Genomic DNA, 27276 nt, shown 5'->3' with positions numbered 1-27276 from the left:
GATGTAATGAATGACTCAATTGTTCGGGATTTAATGGAAAGATCCCGGAGAAAATTGAAAACACGTGTTTTTCATTATTATTCCGCAGGGTGGGAGAACCCAGGAGCGACGACCCGACAAAACTCATAAATTACAGCATTTCATAAATTATGAACTATCCGAAAAAAAAAAAATTCCCTCAATTCGCAGAGGTAGACGCATTGAATATAATTCAATAACCCATTGTCCCCAAAATAAAAAAATTCCAGTTCTATTCATTAAAAAATCACTGCTCAATGAATTCGACAAATTCCCAATAAAAAATCGATCGATTCACGTCGGTAAAGTTTCCATTTTTCCCTGCCAAATGAATAATGATTATTTAATTGCAGATGACACGAGACACGAGCGAGACATCCCGACCCAAAACGGCAATCTAACTCCGCGAAACGAGACACCACGTGAGAGAGTGAACGCAACACTTAAAAAGAGTGAGTAAAAAATAAATTCTAAATGTAACTAACAACTCGTTGTTTACAGGGGGAGGAAAAAAAGCCACAGTTTTGCATGGGAAAATACTCCCCTGTTGATACACTGTCTGTTTTAAAATACTCCCCCTCTTCCCCCTGTCTATTTATTTTTTGTTACCCCATCCGGAACCTTTGTGGTAATTAGCAGTCGATAGTTTCACGCGACGGGGGTAAAATTGATTGCGCTTAAAGCGACGGGTCTCGTTGGCTCCGAGAGATTTATCGGTGTGTTCAGTTGCTCGTGAAATTCATTTTCTTCCTCCCATCCCTCCTCGTTTTTTATTTTTTTTTTTTTTGGAGCGATTCACTCAGACTCCATTTTCCGGAGTGATTTTTATTTTCGATAATTGGTGAATATGAGGAAAAAATTTCGCTGAATAATCCGCGGGTGGTGGGCCTCTGGTTGAAAAAAGGACTTGTCTCTTTGAAATTCCATTTTGCAATATAAATAATGAAAGGGTGGAGGGACTCGAGGCATTTGCCAATGGTAATTAATACAGTCGCTGGAAACAATTCAAGACTGAAATGTTTATGCAATGAAGTTTATTAATTAGGTCATTTTTCTGGTATTAAATCTTTCGCGGAGGCAATTATCACTTGAGTAATTCAATAAATACGGCATCACTTTTTCAGTTCCTATCTCTCATGAAGTTATTCACTTCTATTGATTTATTACAACACAAAGGGAATTATTCAGGGGAATTAATTGGGTAAAGAGAAGTTTTTCAGAAGCAAATTTACACTGATTATTTTTGTCGTCATTATATCCACCGACATTCACCGGATATTCCAGCGGTTCGACGGAGCAATTACACGCTTTTCGCTGATTAAATCCTGCTCCATTGAATTCGCGAGGAAGATTCTTGGCAAAAAAACATTGCCCGAAGACTAGTTTTTCTCTTTTTTTTTTCAACTCCGGTACATTCGAATATTCAAAGAATGAAGTTTTAAGGGGCAGAAGTTTGTCCATTGATACTTCGTAAATTAATTCAGTGAGTGAGCGATCCAACTTCTTAAATCGCAAATTTCTCAAACTCCAGTACAACCCTCGTCCTGAATGTTAGACATCCACCATGGATCGGACAAATTCACCTGAAAGGAATTCATGAAAAAATTCCGAAGTTATAATTATAGGGACTTCCAAGACAATGCAAGTCGAAAAAAGAGACGTTTTATCCCCTTCAGAAAATTACCGAGACTATTTGACCGCCGAAATTTGAAGAGATTGGAAGAATGCCGCAATCCCGTTCACGTCGTCACCGTCGCCACAGGAACAAACGATCAGTTCCGAATCAGACGCCGAAGAGCGATTCAAGTTCATCACCGCACCGCCCCCTCACAACAACCAATGAAAATGGTAGTGAGGAGACAGCCAAAATCACGGAAGACAGCGATGGAATAATTGAGGCTAAGGTCAACGGTCATGCGGTCAAGGTGACAACCGAGGTCACTGAGACAGGATTGGGCCATGAGATAGGATCGATACCTCAGGAAGGTAATCCACATGGGCGCAGGTACAAACTCGAGCGTCATGCATTAGCAGAGCAAGGAAAATTGTGGGAAATAGTAGACGTAAGTGATCTACGAATGGAGGCATACGTTGGTCACGTCGCTGGTGTTGGTATAATTGAATCACGATTCAATGATGCCGATGATGTTAGAACAATAGTGACTGAGCCAGTTGAGCCAATTGGACCTCTACCCATTGATGTGACCTCAAGACTCAAGACCCTTGGCGAACGTGACTTTGCTCTGGCACTGGTGCCACCAAATGCAAACACAGACCGACCCGAGATTCGTGAGGTCAACGACAGTGATGCTGAGACAACAGAGTTGAGTAGAGGGGCTGTTGTCAGTGAGGCTGAATCCGATATTGAAATTGCCCCGAGGAAGAATGAAACGATATTGGAGGAAACTGAGGAGTCAGAGTCCACAGATAAAGAAAACTTATCTACTGAATCTCCAAAAGATCAACAGAAACTCCCAACTTTTTATTTGCCGAGAAAATCCAGTGCTTCATTCGCAGAGGCTCATAAAAATTCTGATAACAACGTAGATTTGTCTCCATTTGTAATAATAAGCGATCCAGAAACGCACATTGATTTGCCGATGAGAGTTATTGATGATGTGATATTTGAGGAGACCGAGACTGAGTCGGATTTTTACGATGAGCCTATTGTCAAATTGAGAGCAGACAAGTGTAAAGAATCGTTGCCACTGGCATCGCCGTCAGAGAGCTCTACCTCAGATGAAATCGATAAAGACTTGGGTTTAATCCGTCTCTCAAATGGCAGCAAACACTTGAGCTTATCCGCGGAGGATGCAGACAGTGAGAGAACAATAATCAACTCAAAACCAGAAAGTGAAACGGAAGGTGAAGATAACATTACCATCGAGCAAGAAGAATTGAACAACGTGACAGAGTCAAAGGAATCAACCGAGTGTAGTGATGATTCAAATGAGACTACAATAGAGGGTAAATCCAAGGAATTCAGTGGTGCATCGGCTGTAATAGAGATAGAGAATGGAATTCAAACGTCTCCGGAAATTCATGAGCCACAGTTGACTCGACAATTCGACGATAAACTGAGGATTAACATCAAAGAATGTGATTTAGGAAAGCGTCAGTGTGATGACAACAACCTGTTGAACAACGAGTGTCACGTTAACGAGGTTGAGTCATGCAATAGTGTCATTCGTGAACATACAGAAAGAGTTGATACCCTGGAGAATAGCACGTACGAGACAACCGGTATCGATCGATACTTGGATATTATTCAGGAGGAGGATGAGTGCTTTCCACCTCACGAGAGAGATATTCGTGATTTTATTAATGAAGAGATTGGAAAGTTTCGCCGAGAAATACGTAAGGCAGACGTTAATGAATACGTCATGGAATTCAAGAATAATGAATCTGATTCGCGTCATGAAACAATGACATTCAGAAATGAGAGCATCTCAAGTATCAAGAAGGTAAACGAGAAAGGTATCTCATCTGAGGGCAATAAAATGTACCAAGTGGAGAGCGGGTCACCAGTGAATCAAGTTAACGAAGAGAAATTGGATTCCGTAAAGAGGAAAAGGTGTGCACCACCGCCACCTAGAAGATCCAACAGTTTTAACAGCATGGACGTGGATAAAATCAGGGGTGGAGTACCTCGGAAAAGTGTGAATTCAATAATTTCGAGTGAACCACCGAGAGTTCCAGATTTGCCAATTGAAGTTATTAAAATCCATGGTGAGAACTGTGAGTATTTGCATTTGGAGACACTTCCAGTGCGTCCACCGTTGCCCAAGAATTTTAATGCCGACGATGCAATTTACCAGAGCGTTGGGCATCGTCACAACGAGGGAGTGTCCCCGATCACGCCTAGATTGCGCAATACCGAGGATGCCGGTAACTTTGGCAATGACGCCAGTGTAGAGATGCTTACCAAAATAACTCACGATCACATTGACAATATCAGCGATGAAGTGCTGGGCAAAAACACGGTGGCTTTTAGCAAATCTGCCCCGATGTGTGACACCACTGTATCCAACGGCACTGAGGTTAAATGTTCACGACCCCGGGGGAATCAGTTCGGCTTTATCAAAGAGAAGGTGCCACTCGAGACATTAAAACGTGAGTTGGTTGATAAAACACAAGTGAAAAGTTCAAAGTTTGTAAACGAGATCAAAGAATCGTGCAGTGACTCTACCAAAAGTGTTGATGTGTCGACAAACATTTCGTTGATCCACAAAGAGATGAATACCAGTCAATTTAAAATTGAAAATACAGAGAGAATCGATATAACGGAGAGTTCATCGACAACTGAATCAACGGTAATTCGTAGAGCTGCTAACACTGATCCCACCGGATTAATTGGCACGGATGATCAAGGCCAAGAGTCATCAAGCAGCACTCCCTCACCAGCAACAGTGAAACACGTATCAGACGAGGATGAGCCCACACCTAAAACACCTGAACCAAATCCCTTGAAAGACCTCTGTATCAAGAAGATCCTCTCCCTCCCTTACGGCCTCCAATTAATCAACGAGATAACTCTACCCAAGTTTGCTATCTTCAAGAACTTGGAATCCATCCACAAAACTGTGAAAACTCTGCAAATTCAAGAATCCAAAGATTTCAATACCATGAAGAAACGTCCAACAACTTGGATGGGCGTGCCGACGGAGGATCCACATCTACTAGTATGTCTATCTCCATCTCAACAAAAATCACCAGTACGCACAAGCGCCGACAAACTGCTGGATCTCCACAAAAAGTTTATCAATCGTCGCAGCTACCACCATGATCATCGAACTGAGATTAATGTACCGAAGTACCACATTGAAATAACCCCGTCCTGTACGAACCGCCAGTCACACAAATCCATAAAATCATGTGAAAAAGAATTGCAGCAGTTGGATGACGTCTCAGCGTCAACGAATCGTCTCCTGGAGATCGTAAAAGAGAATGCCATACCCACGGATTTACTTTCGGTCACGAAGACCCATAAAAATGTTGAGGAGAATCCCCTGAAATCTACCCTGGTAGCCAACTGGTTAACTCAGAGCAATAACGATCATCTGAACATACCCATCTGTGTGAGCCCACCATCATGTAATTTCTCAGACCAACGAGCGAGATACCAGGTGAATGAAGAAACCAGGGTGAGTGCATTCAGTCCGGTACTCGACAATCCTCACATTACCGCGAACGACATTACTGATATTGCTGCCAAGTGTCAGGCTAGAATTTTTGATAAGACGATCGTCGCTTCTCCAGCATCTTCAAGCAAGCTCAACGATAACATCAATAGGATAAATAGTGCATTGATACTGAGAACACCTGAGGGTACACATCAGGAGCATCGAAGTACAACACCAATCAATAGATCTCCAATTACCAACAGAAGTGCTATAATCGATAGAACGTGTGATATTGCTGTGCCACGTAAGTGGACACTGTCGAGGACAATTGATGCCGGACAGGTGAATCCTGCGTTGATAAATGATCGGCCTGAGACACCACCAAGACCACCAAGGACTGTTGATGTCGATCGTACGTGCATCGACACCACCAGTATTTTTGATAAGTCACCACCGAGGGCACGTCTTGCTCGAATAAAGTATCAGAATTCCGAGGCGTTGAAGCAAGCGACAGCCAGTGAAATTGTTGATAATTTGAAAGATCTGCAGATGAGTGTTAGGGAGATATTTGAAGGGCGTAGGCGTTACTCATTACCTCAGGAGTACTTTGACCGACAGCTCGAGTACATTGAGACCCTTGAGGATCAGCTGAAGGAAGTGATTATCGCTGAGGAAGAGGAGGAAAAGGCATTTGTCGAGCTGGAGGTACAAGTCCGAGAAATGGAAAATGCAAATGGAAACAAGACACTGTCTTCAAACAGAAAACAATTACGTAATGATGGTAATAACTTTCGCCAGAGTTGGCACGATGAGTCTCGAGTTGAAGACAACGGTTGCACTGAGTTTACGAGTGAGGAGGGACGGGAGGAGTCAACGAGGAGTTTTAGTGAGACAACGAGTCACGATGTGGAGAGCTCAATGAAGATATTTGAGAATAAGGAGGTGAACAGGGTGACGTCGAAGGGCGGAGGGGAATGCCAATGGAATAGATACTCTGATGATGTTTCAACGGATTCACTTGATGCTGAGAAACGAGATCATTACGAGGTACGTGGAAAGTTTGAGGGGCCCAGGTCCATTTCGATATTACCAACCACCGACGAAGTGTTTAGACGCAAGATGTATGATGAGTATGTTGATAAAGTTTTGGAGAGAGAGGAGAGGAGACAGCACAAAGTTATTAAAATTAGTTCGGGAATGGATTTGAAGGATGAGAGATGCAGGGACAATATGAGCACCATGGAGAAGGAGTTCATTGAGAAAGCGAAGGAGAGGCTCGACAGATTTGGCATTCGGCTGGATGAGTGTGAAAGGAATGATGAGAATTCTCGGGATCGTAGATGGGAGACTATTGAGAGGAATGACAAAGTGGAGAATGTCGAGGCTAAGTGTCTCATTGATGGAAAGGAGATAAAAGACGCCAAGAAATTGCCAAAACACCTGCAGGAATTCCTTGAGCTCGCTATCAACGAACTTGAAGACGGTGAGTTGAATGTTCAGCTAATCGTGGCAGAATTTGCTTGTTGAGTTACGTTGAACGGACTTTCTGTGGATTTTATGGCGTTGCATTAACACGATCACTAACTCGTTTGGTGTGTTTACATTAGTTTTATTGAGTGATTATTTTTCATACCGAGGGGAGTTGCAGGTGTTACGGTGAAATTGTCATTGTGATTATGGAATCAACAGGTTGACTATTAGGATGAGTTAAACGTACTGGAGGAATAAGTAAATGGGAAATTGAATCATCAACACCATTGCACATATTCACTGAATAGTAATCCCAAGTTTATGATGCTATTGATTGGTGGTTTTATCTCTGAAAATTGTTTGTTTATTTTGATTAGACACTTTGAGACAAGTAAAATACACCAGTGAGGCCAGCCACCCGCGAATCGTTACGTCATGACGAGGCAAACACCAATCCCTCTGACTCACTGAGCTTTAAGATTCGTTGCTATTATTTTTCAAACATTTCGCGGTTTAAATGAGACTCCGGTGCGCAGTCTGAGTCCGGGATGCTGATTCATGCTGTGGCTCCTTTCTATATTTAGGTACAAAACCGTGAAGAAATAGGCCAACGGTTACTCTCTGGACCCCGCGTGCAACGTCTTTTCGTATCACGGTTAATGCAGAGGAAACCACTGGTCTTGGGAATTTTTTTTTAGGTTTTGTTTTGGGTTTTTAGGTCTATTTCCGTTGCTCCGACGGCAATACTTGCGAGCTTTTGCGAGACAGTGGCTGTTTACCATTTGTATTACCATAGGACTGATTTATTTGGGTAATGGGATATTCGAGGATGCCAGGGAGAGGAGAATAAGATGTTTAATTTATTTGGGATTTCTGGGAAAGGAATTGTTTTGGAAAACAATTGGAATAATAATTCCAATCGACGCGAAGCGAATAAATCGACAATTTGCCATTTCAATTCTGTGATCAATTCTGGTTTGAGTAAAATTGAGCTGGAGGTGTGTGGGGATAAAAAATTATGAGGAATAAAAAGATTGTTTTTTCTACAACTCCTTCCATTGAGATATCTCGAAATTCGTTTGTTCCGGGCTTATCTTCCCTCACAACCACCCACTCTCGCCGCTTTTCCTCAAGTTCTATCACAAACTTTCCAAACTTTTTAAACATAGCACTCTTTATTTTCGAATCTAGTGATCTATCGTAGTTCCTCGCCTCATCTGATTCACCACGGTATTACATTAAAACTTTGGTTTACCACTAAAGTTCGCTATAAATAATTCAATAGTACGTGTCTTTATTCTCCCTTGCGCTACCTAAAACTCGAGTTATCCTCCCTAATGTTTCCCACTAATTGATATTGATATTTACAAGGTTCAGTGGTTTTTAAAAATAGTGTGACCCATTAATGTTTGAAATACTTGGTAATTCCCGCAATTTCCATCACTCTGGGTAATCCGCTTAACTCACTATAAATTGGCTATTTATTTTCATTAATTAGTTGTTGTTTCACGTGAATAAAATATCACTGTTTTTACTGACCAGAGAAAAATGATGGTGGGAGTAAAAAGGGCTTGTGAAAAATTGCTCAATATTTTTCACTATTTTGTACGTCATAACTTTATGAAGTGATTTTTTTTTTCCCTCTTAGGTTGAGGGATTTGAGGGGTGAAAATGGGATTTTTAAACTGATACATTTTTCTCTGTGTATCTGGGCACTTGGCATGCTTTTTTTTATGGTTGAAGGGTATGGCTATGGCATGGATGCTGGAGGAAAAACAAATGACAACGATTTACTGCACGAGATCGACATCGCTTTAAGAGACTCCAAAGGTTTTCTGCTTCGGGAAGGTGCGTTTTTAGACATTTCAATGGTGTCACTTTTTTTTTTTGGATAGAAAATTGTCAGGTTGACTCGTGAAATTCTTATTAAAAAATGCATGGGTCCTTGCTAGTCATAGTTGCCAGTAATATAATTAATTTGGGATTTTACCGCTCATCCAGACAATTTTAAGTGCGACCGGGCATTCGTCACTCATCCATACATTCGTTAGCCCACCGTCAGCCGCTCGTTATCCTGCTCATTCCTGTTCATAAAAAAAAAAAGTTTTAAAAAAACTACTCGTCTATTTCGTTCGTCAAGCACGTAGACCTCCCCCACCATTTTTCTTTTACTTCCCCCGTGATGAACACAGATAATGAGATTCGTCATACGGAATTTCAATGAATTTCAACCCTCTGTTTGCCTAATACCCTTGCGATCTGTCAAAGAGTTCCCCTGAAATTGCCCGCGACTGTTGCTTTTTCGCTTTCTTCAACCACTTTTCTCGTGTAATACGAATGAACGCAATTTCATTTCTCATCTCGTCGTAAGAAATAGTAAAGTGGGTGCATTCCGTCACTGAGAAAAATGCACTCGGTTTCTGGAAACGAAAATCCGATAAAAGAGAAAATTCGATTCAATGAATCTCCCCACTCCACCGACAGTTTCATAATTGAATTCTGAAATATTTTACGAATTTTTACGCGTTATTATTAATAGTGAAATATTATATGACTTACATTATATTCAATTCTCGTTTAATTCGGATGACTTTGTGATGGAAATTTCAAGAAATTTTTAACCGTGATGTATCTTTTATCAAACTTTGTTGATCTTATTTCCTTTTTTCGTCAACGTGTTGTCGAGGAGGCGGGGTAGAATTAGATTTGACGATGTCCCATCGAACTTTCTCGTTCTGAACGTAAACGTTGTTATCACAATGTTACGTTACTCGTGGGCATGACGATGAATCCAGAATAGGGGATGACAGGAAGTGAGGGAGAAGCCTCAATTGAGGACAAGCGGGGGAAATAGTGAAACTGGGAGGAAGTTGAAAATCGAGATTTTCTGTTTGAAATTCGGTAACAGTATTTTCCGAATTTCACGCCAAATTTAAGATCAACAGAGTTACCTCTGTTTGAATTGTTTTTACAAGGGGTGAAAGAGGGTGGTTGACACAAGGGTTATTCGTCTTCAGTAAATTGGGAGGAACAACAAAATTCTAGACTACCAAAGTACAATAAACATTGGGATAATTTGTTATTTGCTAATTGAGAATTTGCGTTCCAAGGAATCAAATTAGATTAATTATTTAAGAAGTCTCCATTAAAAATAATGCGACGAATTGAACTGATGTCGAGGATTATGATTTCAAATTAAGACTTTAATCTTCAAACCTCTCAAAAAATTTCCAGAAGTTTCACTCATAAATATTTTTCAAGCGTGGCAAAACCTGAAAAAGTCTTTCATCTTTCCAGACCGTACCTTCATAATAAAAAAATAGAATCAAATGAACAATTTCCCGGGATTATCTCATTCCTCTCAACCGAGATTTCACTCCGCGGTGAAGAAATTACCCCCAAATAAATAAACCCCGCAGCTCTCTAAAAATCCCTTCTCCCCCCTGCGCACCGTCAACCCAAAAAATTCATTCTTATTTCTCCTTCACCGGTGCGCATTAAAGTTTTAACATCACCTACGTAAAACCGGAATAACATCCGTAGCGAAAACTCGGGGTCTGAAGGCGTCGAAATGGACCGACGAACGGGCGTCGTGACGCCTCAGTCTTGATCCGTCGCTTGAGCGTTCGCCATTCGTAGCACGCGTTCCCATTCAATTTCAACGTACATAAACGTCGATCATCCAATCCCGTGGATGCAAGGGAAGTTTAAAAAAAATAATCGTAAAGTAATTTAAAAAAAGCTAAATCAACCAAAAAACAGTGAATGTGATGCTGGAGAAGAGTGAGTGGCAATTGATCGAGAAACTTGATCAATCGATTCTAGGAATCGATGAGGGAGGACAAGTCAAGTCCATAGATTTTCGAGGGATTGAAGTTGAGAATAAAAAAAGAGACAGTGAGAGCCTCAACAGGTTGGCCAAGTTACGGTTTTATATATCAGCGAAAAGTGACCGCAACTTTGCGACAAAATTGCATCATTTTACCTCACCCCCTAGTCACTCGTTTCATGGAGAACAAAGTTTTTCCGAGGGGTGTGTGAGGGCTCATTAAATGAACAACTTTTTACGACATCTGGCGTTGAGAATTAAACAAGAGACTTTTATTATTTCTTCAGTCCCATTCACTCGTTTTTATCCAATTATTCCCGATTTTCAAGTTTATTCTCGTCCGTTTGGCTTCAAGATTTTTTCAACTAGTCATTACGTAATGACATATCGGATTACTCTGTAAATTATGCTTGTGGCATTATTGAGGCTCGACCGGAAGTATCCAACCGTGAATGCCTCGAAATGTGGGACATTTTTAGTTGGTGTATTAATAGCTGAATTTTCTACTGTGACGGAGGTTAATTATAAAGATCCATCGGTCATTGTTTATTTGTCGATGCGAACCGAGGGTGGCCAATGTTTGGGATAATTGTTTTCTGACAATTTAACGTTCCTCTGGGACAGACGGTTTATCCCTTTGGTCTTTTGATTCTGAGAATATCTCGAGTGAGAGGATTAACCGAGTGAAAAGGATTTAATTATAACCAGACGGATATTTCCGTTTTCTAATGCACCCCCAATGGTATTTTATTTCACCACCCAAGCACGTAAAGCTAATGAGAAAATCTTTCACTGTCCAATGAAAAAAGTGTCTTATCACGGTAACGCGCCCTTGAATCGAAATATCGATGACCATATACTTTCGTAAGTATAAAACCTTAATAGTTCCGAGAGAAACGACTTGAGGTCCCACGATAAAGCTGTGCCAAGAGGCATTTTTCTCTCAGTGTACAATATACAAGCAAGTCGCATGTGCGAACGAGCCGGCTAATGGGTACTCAACAAGCCGTAGCTGAAGCAACATGAAATAAATAGCATTGAAGAAGAAAAAAAAAAAAGTACTGCCGTAAACATGACGAAAAATAACAAAATCGCTATGAGAATTCGATGGAAAACGAGATAACGACATGTCGTGACACCGATTTTTACCGGTTTTCCGCCCCTCCGGGTATTCTCTGGAGATCTTCAGGAAAATTACAAAGAAGATGAGATTTTTTCTCTTGACAATTATGAGGAAAAATGAAAAAGTCTCAAGTCAAGTGGACAAGTCCTACCCTGCGGCTTTGGTATGAAAATTGAATTTTCTCACAGCCACCACATCATTTAAAAGTTAGACCAAATGAATTCACATCGGATGCCAGTGCTATCAGTTTTCTAGAGACTTCACACGTCCCCCCATGGAGTGAAGGATCACACATTTGCGGTTACGACGTCTGAAGTTTCTTTTGACGTGAATTTTGATAATTGTGTTTTCACGTCGCGTATAATTCACCTCCGCAAAATCAGTTTCTGGTGCAAACATAACTGGAAGGACTGAAATTACTGGAATATACCATTGGAACGTTGAGAGACAGTGAAATGACACGACTATGTGACATGGTAGCTTGAAGAGCAAGAAACTAAGCTCGTCTAATCTCCCTGGGACCGAATACCCAGTGCCTGGGAGTGAGAGGAAGGCATTCTGAGAGCTCATCAAGCACGTTTATATATTCATGGAGCATTTGGGGTTGGTCTTCTCCTACGGGCATAGGCTTTTACTACGGTGGAGGATCTCCTTTCATACAGAAGAAACTTGGAAATAGTCTGACGCTCTTTTTTATTCTTCTTCTAGTCTAGCTCTTGAAGCTGATGCCACAAACGGAAGTTGCAATCCTATGATCAAGAGTCTAGACAACGATTCGATGCTCCTCAACGCGACATTCGATGAACAAATCATCTGATGGTCATTCCATCTCATTAGTCTAGCTCAACCTGAATCTTTGGAAATTCCATCGAGATGTGGGCTGACGAATTGATGCAGTTGGAGGACAAGAAATGAATCAACTTTGGTTTTTCTTTTTTCACTTTTTTCAAGTATTCTCATTTATTTCTGGCTTTTTTTTTTCTTGGTAGAATCATTGAGTTGCTCTGGAAGTCTGATAACTTCGATTCTTGCTAATTCCACTTGCAGAGTGGAGTACATCAGCGAGCGTTACGAGGAGAAACCCATTAGAGTGTAGCGTAAACCACTTTCGTACTTCTGGTTCCTTGCGAACGGTGGAATCAATATTCAGCTTCGGTGGTGGTAATTAGATGAAGAGCGGTGGAATCGGGTTTCTGGGTTGAGATATTGATACTGGTTGAGGCTCCCTTTGTATCAAAAGAAGAGTTTATCAATTCATATTTAAATATCTTCTCAATTTCGCCCAACATTTTTTTCTACTCATCATTTTGACATTTCACTGACATTTTTACCATTCCTTCTTGTCAAAATCGTAGTAAACTCCTTGAATCCAATCTCATAATTTAAAAATGAAAATAATCGCAAGTTAATCGAAATGATTGATGAGCTGCACCCGATCTTCATTTTAATCCGAATTTTCAATTATACAACGCGAATTCCAATTCAATTAAAATCGTTCATTAAATGATTATTTCAACTTGAATATTTAGTGTATCGCCTTCTGGAATAATTCATAAGACTCTGGGCTTTTTGTTTTTAGCTACATTCCTCGAAAAAAAAACCTATTGAATCTCGCCTTCTGGAATAATTCATAAGACTCTGGCCTTTTTGGCTTTAGCTACATTCCTCGAAAAAAAAAACCTATTGAATCATCGAAACAATAGGTCATAGAAGGCAGTTGGTTAAACTGTATCGTAAAAACTTAGCCTCTTGTTTCCTTTAATTTAGCCAACTCCCAAGATCGATATTCAGTGGCGTTGAGTCTATCGTCGTAAAGTTTGTGAACGCACACACCTAAAATTCTCCACTTCCTCTTTCACTCGCGATATCAACGTCTCTCTCACTCGTTACCAATCTAAAACTTTATCAATAGGCAAACAGCTCGTCTCTCAAAGTTGGTAAAGGGGATGAGGCTTAAACTATAAACGACACGCTGACTCACTGGAAATGGTCGTCTATAGCCCACTAAATGAAACAGATGTGCCACATTCAGAACAGTTGTGATGCATACAGCAGTTTGGGCCAGTTTTGCTTGCTATCACTGTCTCTTTCTCTCTGGGAGATTATCCCGGGACTGTAACTTTATTGCTAGCTTTTACCGATACACCATTTTGGTATTGATATAACGGTTTTCTCCATTTTTCTTTTGTTCTACTGTACGCAGAAAAAATTATAGCTGTTTTGTGCACACCATTTATTTGGATTTTTCGTTTGCAGAGAATATGTTTGCACCGACTTTTAAGGCATCTTCTGCCGGCAAAGGTAATTTTTCTTGGCTCGTGTGGTTTTTTTTTTTTGGAAAGTACTTTCGTTCTTTTGGGTTTTCGATGTTTGCTTGATTATTGCAGTATTTTATGAGAGGGAAAATTTATGTCTACATTGTTATTGTTAATGTTATTCAATATTAACTTTTTTTTATCGATGAAAATCGCGGTAAGTATTCCAGGTAAAAAAAATTGTAATCGGAATATTTTTTCCAAATTTTCAAATTTCAGGAAAACATTTCAAAATTTTTTTTTATGAAACAAAAAAAAATGGAAAACAAAACAATTTTATTTTTGGAAGGTTTTGAAAAATTTTTCAAAAATTTGAATAGGAAAATTTTTTTGAAAATTTAGATGGCGTATTTTTTGAGAATATTGAAAAATCAAAAAAGTCAAAAAACTACAGTATAATTAAAAGAAAAGATTATATTATTATATTAAGATTATTTATATAGAAAATTCTAGAAAATCCTAGAGAATTATAAAAAAAATTATCGGAAACCAATTTTTGAAAAATTTGTCAAAACCTTTTCCAAAAATACAATTGTTTTGTTCCCCGATTTTTTTTTGTTTAAAAAACAAAATTCTGAAAAGTTTTCCAGAAATTCGAAAATTTGGAAAAAATATTTCGATTACAATTTTTGTTTACCCGGGATATCACATGGCGTCATGTACATAGAAATTCAAAGATATCTGAAGCCTCGATTCACCCGCGGACTCCATTCTCATTTTCCCTCCCCCTCCTCCACCTAAAATCATTGGACTCTATTTTGAGAGCATGAATTATTCAATTACCGAGGCTGAAGCACCGAGTCATGAAATTTTAAAGCACTTCAGAAATGCCCCACACTGTTCCAACATATTAAAACACATTTTCAATTATTCCGGTTGCTGATACATAGTCATGTCCACCGCCATCCAAGTGCATGATTTAATTTTCTACCTTAGGGTATAATTTCAAAAGAATAATGGCCTCATTGTTAATTGGATCTACCAATTGTGGTCACTCGAAATAGAGCTGGCATAATCCCGTCGAGTTCGTGCTCCAGAAATTTCACACCGCCCTTTCCTGCACGGTAATGTCGGGTATCCTCGTGTGTTTGTGTGGTTTTCGCCAATTAAATTTGCCATGTTACCCCAACACTCGATGTTACATGATTAGAAATCATCATTTTTTATTTACTTAACCCCCAGTAAACACCAGTTGTAATGCATTCCAACTCGGGAATTAATACACTAGACTCAGAGAAATTCTGGGTAAAAAAAAATTGTAAACAAAATACTTTTTCCGAATTTTCAAAAAATTTCTGGAAAACTTTGCAGAAAATTTTTTTCTGAAACAAAAAAAAATTGGAAAACAAAACAATTTTATTTTTGGGCAAATATTTGAAAAATTTTTCAAATATTTGAATAGGAAAATTCAATAAAATAAGAAAACAACAGTATAATTAAAAGAAAAAATATCTCGAAATAAATTTTTGAAAAATTTCTTAAAACATTTCCCAAAAATACAATTGTTTTGTCTCCCAATTTGGTTTTTGGTTTCAAAAGAAAAATTTTCCGAAAAGTTTTCGCAAAATCTTTTAAAAACTCGGAAAAATTATTCCGATTACAACATTTATTTCCCCGAGATGTTAAACGTTAAATGTGAACCACAAGATTTCGAAATTCAACTTGCGTTTTTAAAATTGTAATTGATGATTTTAAAAAATGCAATTTCGAGTGCAATTTGGCACTGGTAGTGAATTTATCATCATGGGTGAAGTACAGGGGTAACGGGAGTGAAATCGCTCTGGCGAGGCGTAATCCAACGTTTTCGGGGAAACTGCCAGGAAAGATGTGCGCCCTTTATGTAATACGCCTCGAACAGCCAAGATTAGCATCTCCCTCCTTCGATATTCCCCGAGACCATCTTGATCTTGCTCCATTTCATCCTGACGTTTTCCCCTCAGGAATCCCCAGATGCCATCGAGGATGTGCCGAAACTTTCTGGCATTCAAAAGTCCCTTCCATCGTCCAACGCATCAAACTCGAGGGCATCCGGGCATTTACCCAACCAAATGTTTCACGAGGCCAATAACCTCTATTTACTCATACTTTTACAAAACTATATTCGAAACTTCAAGCATTGTATCCTCTAAATCTCCGTCTTCCACGAGTAACGGGAATTTCCGGATAATTATCATTCTTTTTATAGCATTCAGGTGCAACCTCCAGAAACTATGTTAAATTATTTTTTTCCATTGGGAGTCTGCGACCCATCAATCAACGTCGGACGCCTGAATTATTGAGTATCTGATCTCGTCATGATGAATTTTTAATCCATTGGTCTCGAAGAAAAATGTCAATTTTTAATCTGATTTACTGGGAACACCAGTCAATACAGCACCCAAAGAACTGTAATAATTCAGGAGATCCAACACAACCATGATGGCAACTTAATCGAATCTGATTGCATTATAATTACTTTTTTTTCTGCCAAATCCCTAGACCCGACAATCAGTGATTAAATATTTTATAATAATCTCTGATCTCTAAAATGCTTAACCGCCCTCCAATTTTCCATCAGTGAGAAAAAAATCCACTAAATGAATTTACACAGTCCAAGTAATTATTTTTCTAAGTACATCCACCGGGTACTCCCAACAAACTGATACCAGAAGTTATCATATTATTCGATATGCAATTGCATGAATTTTATTAAGCATCCGCATGATCTGTTTTTCGATATTGCGCCCCTAAATTTTTCCACGTGCGCTGATATTTTTTCGCAGGGGATGAAGCGAGTGGTTTTATATCAAAGTAAAATGGCCGAGACGGGGACGAATGTTGAATAAAAGAGGGGGTAAAGGGGGTGAAAAAAAAAAATAGCATTGATTTATGGGTATCGATTTGTCATGCCGACAGGTGTTTGGTCACCAGGCAGTGAGCCACCACCACCACGACAGCCGAGTCCTGATCGAGACAAGAATACCGTAAAAGATGGTGGTATACCACCAGTTTGGACACCATCTAGTGGAGGACCGAGTCCAGTTGTTGAGCGAAAAGAATTTCGACCTGTTCCATTCGAAAGTCCAACACTGAGCCGTCGGAGTAATCCCCAGGCACAGGTAAGATCAAATAATGACATGTACGATTCAATAACTTACGTAAAGTTTATAAATTTATCGGCGTTATTCTACTATTCCTACATGCCCCCCGGTGTGATATTCATATTGGCTGTCACGGAAACGACTGCTACGTGACTCGAATTTTTTTTCACTATTTTCCACACTTCTTGTCCTACCGTATTTCCATTTCATTTCTGTACTTATTTCGACAAATTGAATATCTATCTTCTTTTCTTTACACCCTCGCTTGTCTCTTTTATTCTGAATCTTAAACGTCGTTATTTTATAATTAAATGGCGACCAGTGATTTTCGCAAAATTAAATCTCAGTCAACAAACGGTGCACTGGGGGAAAAAAATATTCGGGGAGACGCTAAATCCGTGACAGCATCCAGTTATAATGAATTAATTAATTTGTGTAGCGGTTTATCGACAACGAAATTTTCAGCTCCGAAAAAAGCGCTCGTTCTGGCGAAATTTCCATATAATTTTTCCCACTACTTGTCACCTGGCATTTTATTTTAGTCCTGATATCAAGAAATTGGATATTCATTCCCTTTTATCTTCTTCACATGCAGCGACAGCTGAATTTACACTCTGATAAATTCATCAAAACTTTCATCGAGCCATAACGATAAATTTTGGTAATTTTATCATTTGAGAAAAGCTGTCAATAGTTTCAATAACTCGAAGTAAAAAAACAGTTGTCGTGCTGTTTTCCGGGTGTAACTGTTCCTTGGCTTCCAATTAGACAATGTTTCACCATCCCTTATTGAATTTTCCTCCAGTTTCAAAGTTCAACTGAGAAAATACCACCGTGGCAACAGAGTGAAGACAAAAAAGAGGCGTCCCAGACGATAACTCAGAATCTACCAACACGCATCGTAAACTCTCACTCTGTGCCATCCCAAGGGTTGAACACCCTTGCCAACCCTCCACGACTTCCGCGCGCACAAAATCCAACAATTACTCTACTCCAGAAAGCAAGAGGTGAGTTGTTGTTTAAAAAAAACAACCACATCCTCACCACTTCATTCGTTTTAATCTGCACTCGCATGATCAATGGTGCATGCTTTTTTTTTTCTCTTTCATACATTACTTTATGGATGTGTTCCCTTTTTCCGTATTTATTCAACAGAGGGTCAATTACCTAAGGGTGCCGCCTACCTCGAGGAAACTGTGGAAAAGAGTCACGAACGTCCAAGGGTCAGTCCCGGTGAAATAAGTAAGTTCGTAAACATTTTTAAAAAATATTTACTTCTGTTATTATTTCAATTATCATAATTACGCGGAATGCGCGGCTGTTTTGGCGTTATTTGAGAGCGTCGTTAGGTAGTTCGCGGGTGAATTTTTACAATGTCTTTGTGCTTGTTTATTTGTTATCGTGGTAATTGTGGTAGTTTATACGGTGAAACGAGAGTACGAGAGTGAACCCGAAGTTTCGAGGGAAGAGCCGAAAAAAATGGCGGATTTGGGACGTAGAAAAATTTTGGGAATTGGACCCATCACTAAGGATGGGATGCCCGTTGCACTGAGATCGGTAAGTCTCGTTATCCTTTCGGAAAAAAATGTCTACTCATTTTTTTCGGAACAATTCGATTGTGATAAATAATCCCTCCAGTTTTCTAACGTGTCGAAATATATCTTCTACCGTCGATAAATATTTTTTCTATTCAGAAAATTATGGCGGGAGATCTCCATCCTGAAAATGAGTAGACATTTACTCCACGCAAATGTAAATACGTCTGGAAAATAAAAAAATGCTGAACGAAAAAGATGAACAATGTAGAAGTGAAACCGGTCGATGAAATATTTCCATTTTCAGGAAGTGAAAGATACAAATCAGGCAAAATGGTACAAACAAATGTATGATTCGCTTCATCGAGCGAGTAGAAACGGTCAGTTATGTTTTCATGAATATAATAAACAATCGATTGGTGTGCAGACTGTGGAAAATATCATTTAATATATTTCAACGTTTTCGATATTACAGATGACTATGTGACAATTCGATATAAACCACGAAGAGGTGAATATGTTTGATGTAGAATCGAGATGATTTCAGTGAGAAACGCTTCACGATTGATTAACGAAGCTTAACCTCTGCTCAGACATTAGCATTTAACTGTGTTTGGTACTTGAATTTATGGGTTGAAACATAATAGTCTGTGATACATACCTATGCATATTCATGCTTATGCATAGATATGTGTTTCGTATACATATTTTGAACGTTATATAGATACCGTGGTTTTAGTGTAAGATTTAATATTAATTTGTTAAGTGCTGCTGTTCCATGGTGTGACGATAACACGATGAATATTAATGCATATTTTAATTAGGTACATGACGTGTTCTTTGTACTGCTTATTGATCTGGACCTCTTCAGATGATCTAGAGAGATTTCGAGAATTTTTCATTCGGTAAATGCTAATAATCCGTCAATTCTCTTTGTTTCTCTGGGTTTTGATTGATCGAGACTCATTTGAATCTCAAATCTCTCCAGAACGCATTAAAATCCGTCACTAATTTATCGCAGGCTTGACAATAACCCAGGATAATGCCTTCGTTAATCCCCATCTCAAAGTTTATTAAGTCAAAATACGTGGAAAGCAACGAATTTACAAATTGCCACAGTCATTATACATCTAATTATCCTTTCATAGTGGTTTTTTCACCCTCGGCGAGCCTCTATTGCGAATACAGTGATTGATGGTGCTGCTTAGCTATTGTAGGGGCCATGAATGATAAATGGCGGGTGGAAATAAATTCATACAGTCAGTTTCAGGGGCCCACACTGTATATCTTGTAACGACATGAAGAATTAATCATTTTTTTGAGATAGATGTTGTGAATTTTTCGTATTTTCATTCAGAGCAAGATTAAATTCCTTATGGAAGCTTCCATTCATTTCGAAAATAAAAAATTCAGCAACACGACGACATAATAAAGACTGAAAAATTATAACAAATAGATTACTCTAGAAATACGGATGAATATGGATTCCGTCTGAATGTTTCGTTGGAAAATTTCAAGAGTAATCCAAGAGTGGGGAGTTTTTTTTCCAAGTTTTTAATCGTTTTTCTTTTTGGTTTGTCCTTTGCAGGAACGAGATACGGACACGGCAGTGCCAGTGGATACCTGAGTGAGCCTGAGCCAAGGGTTTCAGCGGATAGATCGGTGACGTTGGACACCAGGAGGCGACAGAGAAATAAGGAGAATGATGTCGCCACCTCGACTATGCCGAGAAAGTGAGTTCATTCATAACTTAATTATACAAGACATTAGCCAATTGAATTATTTCGTGATATATTAAATATTATTATTGAAAAAATTTCGAGTTTTGCCAGCTGGCATTTTCCTCATGATCAGTCCAATTTGGACTCATTAATTTGTCATTTGTAGAAGTGCACTGGTAAAAACTACTGCCGAAGTCTATCGAAACCAGCCAGGACGTATCGAGAATTACCAGCCAGGTCGTTCATCAATATCCGAGAAGGAAACCAAAGAGGTACATAAATAACTCGAATTATTCATTCATCACATTGGTAAAGTGATGAGAAAATTCATCCGCTTACCCAGTGAGACAAAATGGCAAAACGAGACGATTCAATTAATGACCTAGTTCCAATGATTATTGGTTGAGCCTCGAATTACTCCAATACCCCATGAACAATGTCGGTAAACCTCGCTCAATTCGTATTATTTATAATTTTTTTAATTTCAATCTCCGCTTTTGTAGAATTTGCTTGTAGAGAAATCCCCTCCCCCGATCCAAATAAATTAAATCCCTTTAATTTCGAATTAACATGGGAATTCGTCACGAAATGGAATGCAGAGATGAATCTATTGACTGCTGAATATTTCATGAGCACTGGAAAAATAGCACGGTCATAATTCCATAAATGTCATTCTAACGATAAAAAAAAATACACTTTAACATTCTGATGAGACGCATAGATTTAACGCAAAAATGTTTTTGATTCTATTTTTTTCTAGTGGTGGGACGAGGTCATGGACATATTCGACGGGGTATGCAATCTTTTTATTCGTCCAGTCTATCTTATCTCTAATTGATTAAGTTGTCTCCCTCGTGACTCCCCCTGAATTACCCCCCTTTTCCTCTGGAAACTTTTGTTTCTCATCATGTTTCGAACTTCCGGTATCTCATGCCATAAGAATCATGCCGCACTGGGTGAGAGTAGTTTGCCAAGTAATTATCCAAGTGTTATTAATTCATCATGAATGATCATGCATAGTGAACGTAGCTAGGAACCGGAAGACTCGAAGTTGCGATGATGTTTGTGTTTACTAACAAAAAATTAATACCGGAATTTGATGATATTGGTTGGTACTTGATACTAATTTGATCATTTGTTTTTTTTTATCTGCAACTGATACTCGCTTCGCATTCGTCATAATGATGAATAAAGTCCAATTGTATTACGCCCAAACCCTGGATTATCCAGTCTTAATGAGATTAACTAATGAAGGCAATAATCAGTGGAGGGAGACTTTTTTTTTTGGCTCATCGATTCATTGCTTTATCAGTTCGATTCGGAGGCTTTTTACGCGATTTTGATAATGCGAGTAAAGAGCAAATACCCATTTTTTCCAATCGGATAACCCGATTTTATGGAACACTCGAGGATCTGGAAAGTTCCAATATTATATTCATAATATTTTACGATTCCCGCATTGCGCTATTTCGCAAAAAAAAAATTGAAAAAGTAATCCGATTGCGAAGTGAAAGCTCTACGGCTCTGGGATCAGAATATTCCGCATCAGTAATTTCCACAATTCACGAGTGATCAAGATTTTTTAAAAATTCCGTATTCACTAGGTCACGGAATGAGAATTAGCAAAATGGAATAAATTAAGTTTATTTCTCCGGAAAGTATCTCTCAGACTAAAATAGTACATTCGATGGACATTGGGAATAAATGCGAATAACAAAAGTCTCCTTTCACGAAATTATTGGAAGTAATGGAAGTCCTTGTGTGCGCGTGTCTTCCAAACCCCTGAAATATCGCCACTGGTCCACCCTGAAATGACAATCTGACGAGAAACCCTTACTGATTTGAATGAAAAAACTAAAAACACGAAAAGGCCGAGGAAGATTCGCAACTTCGACACCCCATGGCTCTCCGTACGTTCATTCCCACCCACCAACTGGTGAGAAGTATTCATCCAACAGTGCGTGCTCCATCAACCCAGTCCCAGCATCCAAAAAGCTCACTGCGCACAACAAGAGCTGTCCTCGAGTACAATGATCCCGATGCAATAGAGGTACTCGGTGCAGTGTCAAAAAAAACCGAGAAACACGATGCAGTGTCATACAAAGTCGATGCAGCTTCGGTAAATCTACTGCTCGGTCGTACATTATCGACAATAACAGCTGAACGTTTGTCAAATTCACTATCAAAATCACCGAAATACGAGAGAAATACGACATCCAGAAACCGACGTAACACACGTGACAGAACAAATCGTGACAGTCATCACAGCGATGATTCAATAGTTGTGAGTTTCATTGATGAAACGATAAAACCAAGTGGACACATGTCTGATCAGGAGCAATGGCATCCTGGTATGCTGGAGGAGAGATCAAAGAGTTTTGTTCTACCGAGCTCTAGCAGACGATCACCATTAATTGGTAATCGTACGGAGTGTTCAAATAGAGAGAGAACATATCTGACAATGAGTCCACGTAATAATCATCGTAATCATCAAAATCAACGACAGCATCACGATCCATCCATATCTTCTTCAACTTCTTCATCATCTTCCAGCACCATTCATATTACCATGATACCACCACCACCACCACCACCAATCACCACCAATGTTATCGCCGAGACAGCCTTGACGTCACCTTCACGGGTTAGACATTATTTCCCCCCATGACGACTTACGTGAACCGATACATGAGTTTTATTATTCCGAAATTATTAATAGACGTGCACGTTTTTTTGGTTATTGGTGTAGAGTTTCGTTAGTGTTGTTTATTTGCCTAGTGTTTTAGATCCCAATACTGAGTATTGAATCAATCTATTTCAATCATTCATCCAATTTTTTTTTTGTCATTGCGGTATATCGTTTTATGTTGAGTATTGATTATGAGAGAGAGTGCTGTTCAACTCGTTCATTCATATGTTGGCCGTTAAAATGCATTTTTCAAACAATTCGTGACTGTTAATTGAGAAAAACACTGAAAATTCTCTGTGTTGTCGTGGTATTGGGATGGTGTATCTCTATTAGGATGGCTTTCCAACTGTTTTATCGTTTGGTTTGTCGTTTATTATCACCAGCAGACATGCAGAATTCTCTTGAAATTATTTATGAATGTTGTTTGAATACGTATGTGGCTGTAATCCACTTTACACCGTGTTTCAATTAGATGTTTGTCCCTTTGAACCCATTCAAAGCCTCGTGATTCATTAATCATCCTCCCTTTTTCTATTCCACCGTCTGCTGGAGTTCTCTCGCTGTTGTTTATCGTCAGACTTGATTTTGCAAAGCCAATGCTGCTTTCGATTCAGCTAGTTTTTTTTTTCTCATTAGACTTCATCGTTATCACCTTTTAATTGGTCTCACTTTCAAACTCACTGTCGCTTGGATGTTTATATGTGCAGCATGTATGTTTTTTTAATCAACAAGTGGGAGAATCAAATTAAAATTAACTACAGACAGAGCGGAGCGGGAAATACTTGAAAATTTAATGAATTCTTTTTTTCACTTCAATTGTATTTCACGGATGATTATGGAAAATTCTCGGCCTCTACTCCTCCCTGCATTTTCTAGTCGATATATTTTTTGCAAATTGAATATCATTAATACTTTTTTTATGGAAAATGCGGGAGAGGAATCCGAGGTTTTGGTTTTCGGTTGAGGGCTTTTTTTAATTTTGGCAATTAGCGCGCTCATTGATTCGATGCTGTAGTACCTGCTCGCAGTCATTCACATTCGTTAATTATTCGTGATGGCACTTGGGCAAATGAAATAGAAGGAAAAATACAGCGGCGGGGTCAAAAGAGTTCATATACTGTATTACACGTGGGGTGGGGGGGCACTGTAACTATCTCATTATTTCGGAAAATTATTTCGCCGTGCACGCGTTTTCACAAGCATGCTCCAACTTTAATGAGTATTTCGTATGAAATTCACGAGACAACACTAAGGTGAATTAATATTAATTATTGCAATGATGGAGGCTGACCTTAATTTTTTTATTACGTTTTTCTAGCCCTTCGATCAACGCAACCCACATGCTGCCAAGCCCTACATGAGCCAGTGAGTTTCATCATTTTTAATTACGAAATTTAAAACTCTTTATATCGAATGTCATGTATGGTTTGAATTTAATCTGTTAGTCTAAAATATTGATAAATTTGGATTTAAAATAGCACTGCGAGAATCACTCCGATGGTTATAAAAAAATGATGATAAAAAGACGTAAAAGTTATTGAATCCAAATGCATAAAATTTTACTGGGAATTTTATTTCGTTTTCGAACTCGAATTTCCCGGCGTAGCGCGAAAAAAAAAAAGAACAAATTCAATCATCGAAATGACGAAAAAAAGAAATTTATTCTCGACAAACATCTGGTTTTTCTAGTGCTCTGAAGGAATCCGGGTACGAGAGCGATTCAACTCTTATTTTCCGTCGTCGTGATGACGCCAGTCCTCTGAGTCCACTTGAACAGAGATTGGCATATAAAACCGTGCAGAAGGGCGGCGACGTTCCACTTCACGGTCTTCGGAAACCAGCTCCCGAGCGTCCGAAAGGTAAGCTCATTACACCCAGAATAAATAATTTTTAACTCAAAAAAAAAAAATGAAGAAAAAAAAAGCATCAAACTTTTACTCGCTTTGGCAGGTTGTTTAAAACTCCACACAGGCTTACCAAATTATCAAATATTTATTCTCGTGCATTTTATTTATTTAACGGGATTCACACCACTTTTTTTCGAGTACCGAAAAGTAGCAGAAATATTAATTCAAATCCGAAACCAATTAACGAGCTGTAGAAATGACATTAAATTTTTTTAATTCAATAAATGATAAACAATCGTCAGAATTTCTCACCAAATATTTCTGTTCTTTGCAAACAGTGGCTTGATCCCCCTCAAATTACAACTCGCCAGTTTGTAATACACAAGCCTGCTTAATGACATGAAGAATTTTTTCCCAATTACCAACAATTGAATGACAAATTTTTGCATGAATTTTGGCACGATCACGAATGGTGCAAAGCGCTGCTAAACCATACTGAAAAATTCACTCATTTCATCCACATCACACCCCACATCCGGCATTTATCGTCGGATAAACCCTTTATTTACGACATTAATGCCGGAACCAACCACAATGAGCACTGCTGCGCCCCAAGAATCTCTCAATAACGGGCTCCTCAGGTTATACTTCCTCAATTTTTATTTCCAATAATATTTTACAAAGGCCTCTCCGTACTTTTTATCGCTAACTCACTGGCACGAAGAGGATTAGTCCATAAAACCACGCTCCACGAATGACCGCCTAATGGTGAAAGGACCCTGGGATAGCAACTAAAGGACAGCTCGTATAAAATTAAAAAAAAAAAAATGCAACAAAAATATTTGTCCACAGACGACGCTGAAATAGAGTACTTTCCGATAACTCGGACATTAACCAGAATCCGCGTTCGTCGAAGAGCCTCGTCGAACTCGATGTCTTCAATGACCCTTGATAAGTACAGAAAATCTACCCCCTCGCAGCTAGTGCCACTGTCCCGGCCAAATCTCATCGGTATTCCCCACAAAAGCTCAGGACGCCTTTCCCAATCAATTGCCACCCCACGACAACAGCCAACATTCCCAAATCGTCCGCCATCACCCCCTCGAAGATTATCCTCTCGAAACAGCGTGACCTTGAAGCTCTACGCATCGAATTACCCACATCCCCCTAATCCCCGGCATGAGCAGTGTTTCAGTGCCGAGGCAACATCAAATATCAAATTCCTCCGGGAGAGATTGAGCAACAAGTTGTTAAAACACGAGGAGACAAGAAACCCGAGAAATTCGACGATTCCACGCGCTACGTCGACAAGTCTATCATCATCGAGTCGTGTCAAACTCCGATCGACTCTTCCGAAACGTAAAATTGAGACCTGTCCCCTCAGGAAACCAGAGACGGAGCGATCAATTCGATCGACAAAATCATCAACGTTACCAAGAATAGGAGAGCTCAAACCACCACCTGGAAGAGTCAAGCTCTCACAAGAAACGTCACGATTAACGCGAGCTAGTAGTTCTCCTCCGGCTATAAAAAAAGACCAGAAAGTTCGCCGTAAGAAGGACACGGACGAAACTTTGAAACGCGCTTCATCCACCGACTTATCGTCGTCACCAGTTGAAGTTAGAAGGTTACGTCGACAGGTAGACGCGAGTAATGCATTAACAGGATCTGTCATCAGGAGTAGCTCCTCGTTATCCAGGGTGAGAAGCCAGGACACTGGGTTATCCAAAGTAATCCCAAAGTCCCGTGATAACCGTACGACAGGGTTGTGTCAGACGTTAAGAAGTTTTTCACCGGTGTCCGGTGCTTCAGGTAGAGCCATTACCGAAACTTTTCGACAGAAATCATTGACAGCGAGAGTGAGGGATAAAGTGACGCCAGCGACGATAGTCTGTGATCCGGGTAACCGGAGAAAAGCATCTGACAAACCGCAGACCATCGTCAAATCACCGCCGAAGAAGGCCGAGCCCCTGGTAATAACGAAGAACATCGACAAGAAGAAGAACGCTAAAAACTCCAAGACTAAAGCACCAAAGACGAAAAAGATGATAGTTGATGGTGAGAAGACGAAGGGGAGTAAGATTTTGGAGAAATCAGTTGAAACTGTGAATACGGAGCATCAGACGTTGACGATGGAGCGAATAAAGCAACACACCGAAGCGACGAGAACCGACCACTTCTTTCAGAATCTCTTCCTCCGGGATATGCCGTCACCGACGGCCTCGCAGTCCAGCACCCTGAGGAGATCCTCCGTTTTGGAACGTGCACGCATGTTCCAGGAGTTCGGAGTGGATTCGTACAAGTCTGAGCCTTCTCTTCGTTCCCTCAACATCTATCTTTCGACAAAACGGCCAGTCTCAAATTCTCGTTTCAGGACATTTGAGAGGGACAGCGTATCATCACGCAGCTCGAGTCCTTACGGTGTCAGCTGGCCGGGTCGTTCGCCCTTCCAGAAGATCAATAAGTTTGACAGCTTGATTAGAATGGATGAGTTTGGATCGTCGACTTCGCTGAGGGGCCGCAGCC

General features: G+C 39.6%; 1 protein-coding gene across 4 annotated transcripts in view; it reads left to right on the top strand.

Moving 5' to 3' along the window:
• CAP (Cbl-associated protein) overlaps positions 1 to 27276 on the top strand; it is a 45385-nt gene that overhangs the window by 835 nt on the left and 17274 nt on the right. For 2 of the 4 annotated variants that reach the window (XM_011307381.1, XM_011307380.1), the window contains exons 2-15: positions 372 to 470; positions 1695 to 6624; positions 13820 to 13864; positions 16774 to 16976; positions 17764 to 17965; positions 18114 to 18200; positions 18376 to 18515; positions 18801 to 18873; positions 18969 to 19004; positions 20082 to 20226; positions 20381 to 20486; positions 20975 to 21007; positions 24222 to 24268; positions 24593 to 24762. In XM_011307381.1, the coding sequence (XP_011305683.1) occupies positions 1743 to 6624; positions 13820 to 13864; positions 16774 to 16976; positions 17764 to 17965; positions 18114 to 18200; positions 18376 to 18515; positions 18801 to 18873; positions 18969 to 19004; positions 20082 to 20226; positions 20381 to 20486; positions 20975 to 21007; positions 24222 to 24268; positions 24593 to 24762 (6169 nt within the window). In that variant the 5' untranslated portion in view covers positions 372 to 470; positions 1695 to 1742. The remainder of the gene's footprint in view (positions 1 to 371; positions 471 to 1694; positions 6625 to 13819; positions 13865 to 16773; positions 16977 to 17763; positions 17966 to 18113; positions 18201 to 18375; positions 18516 to 18800; positions 18874 to 18968; positions 19005 to 20081; positions 20227 to 20380; positions 20487 to 20974; positions 21008 to 24221; positions 24269 to 24592; positions 24763 to 27276) is intronic. The other 2 variants (XM_011307383.1, XM_011307382.1) reach the window with 1 other exon arrangement.

Source organism: Fopius arisanus, unplaced genomic scaffold (genome assembly GCF_000806365.1).
Source record: "Fopius arisanus strain USDA-PBARC FA_bdor unplaced genomic scaffold, ASM80636v1 scaffold00053, whole genome shotgun sequence".
Lineage (NCBI taxonomy): Eukaryota > Metazoa > Arthropoda > Insecta > Hymenoptera > Braconidae > Fopius > Fopius arisanus.
The sequence above is the reverse complement of the archived record's forward strand: the minus strand, read 5'-3'. Positions and strand labels throughout refer to the sequence as shown.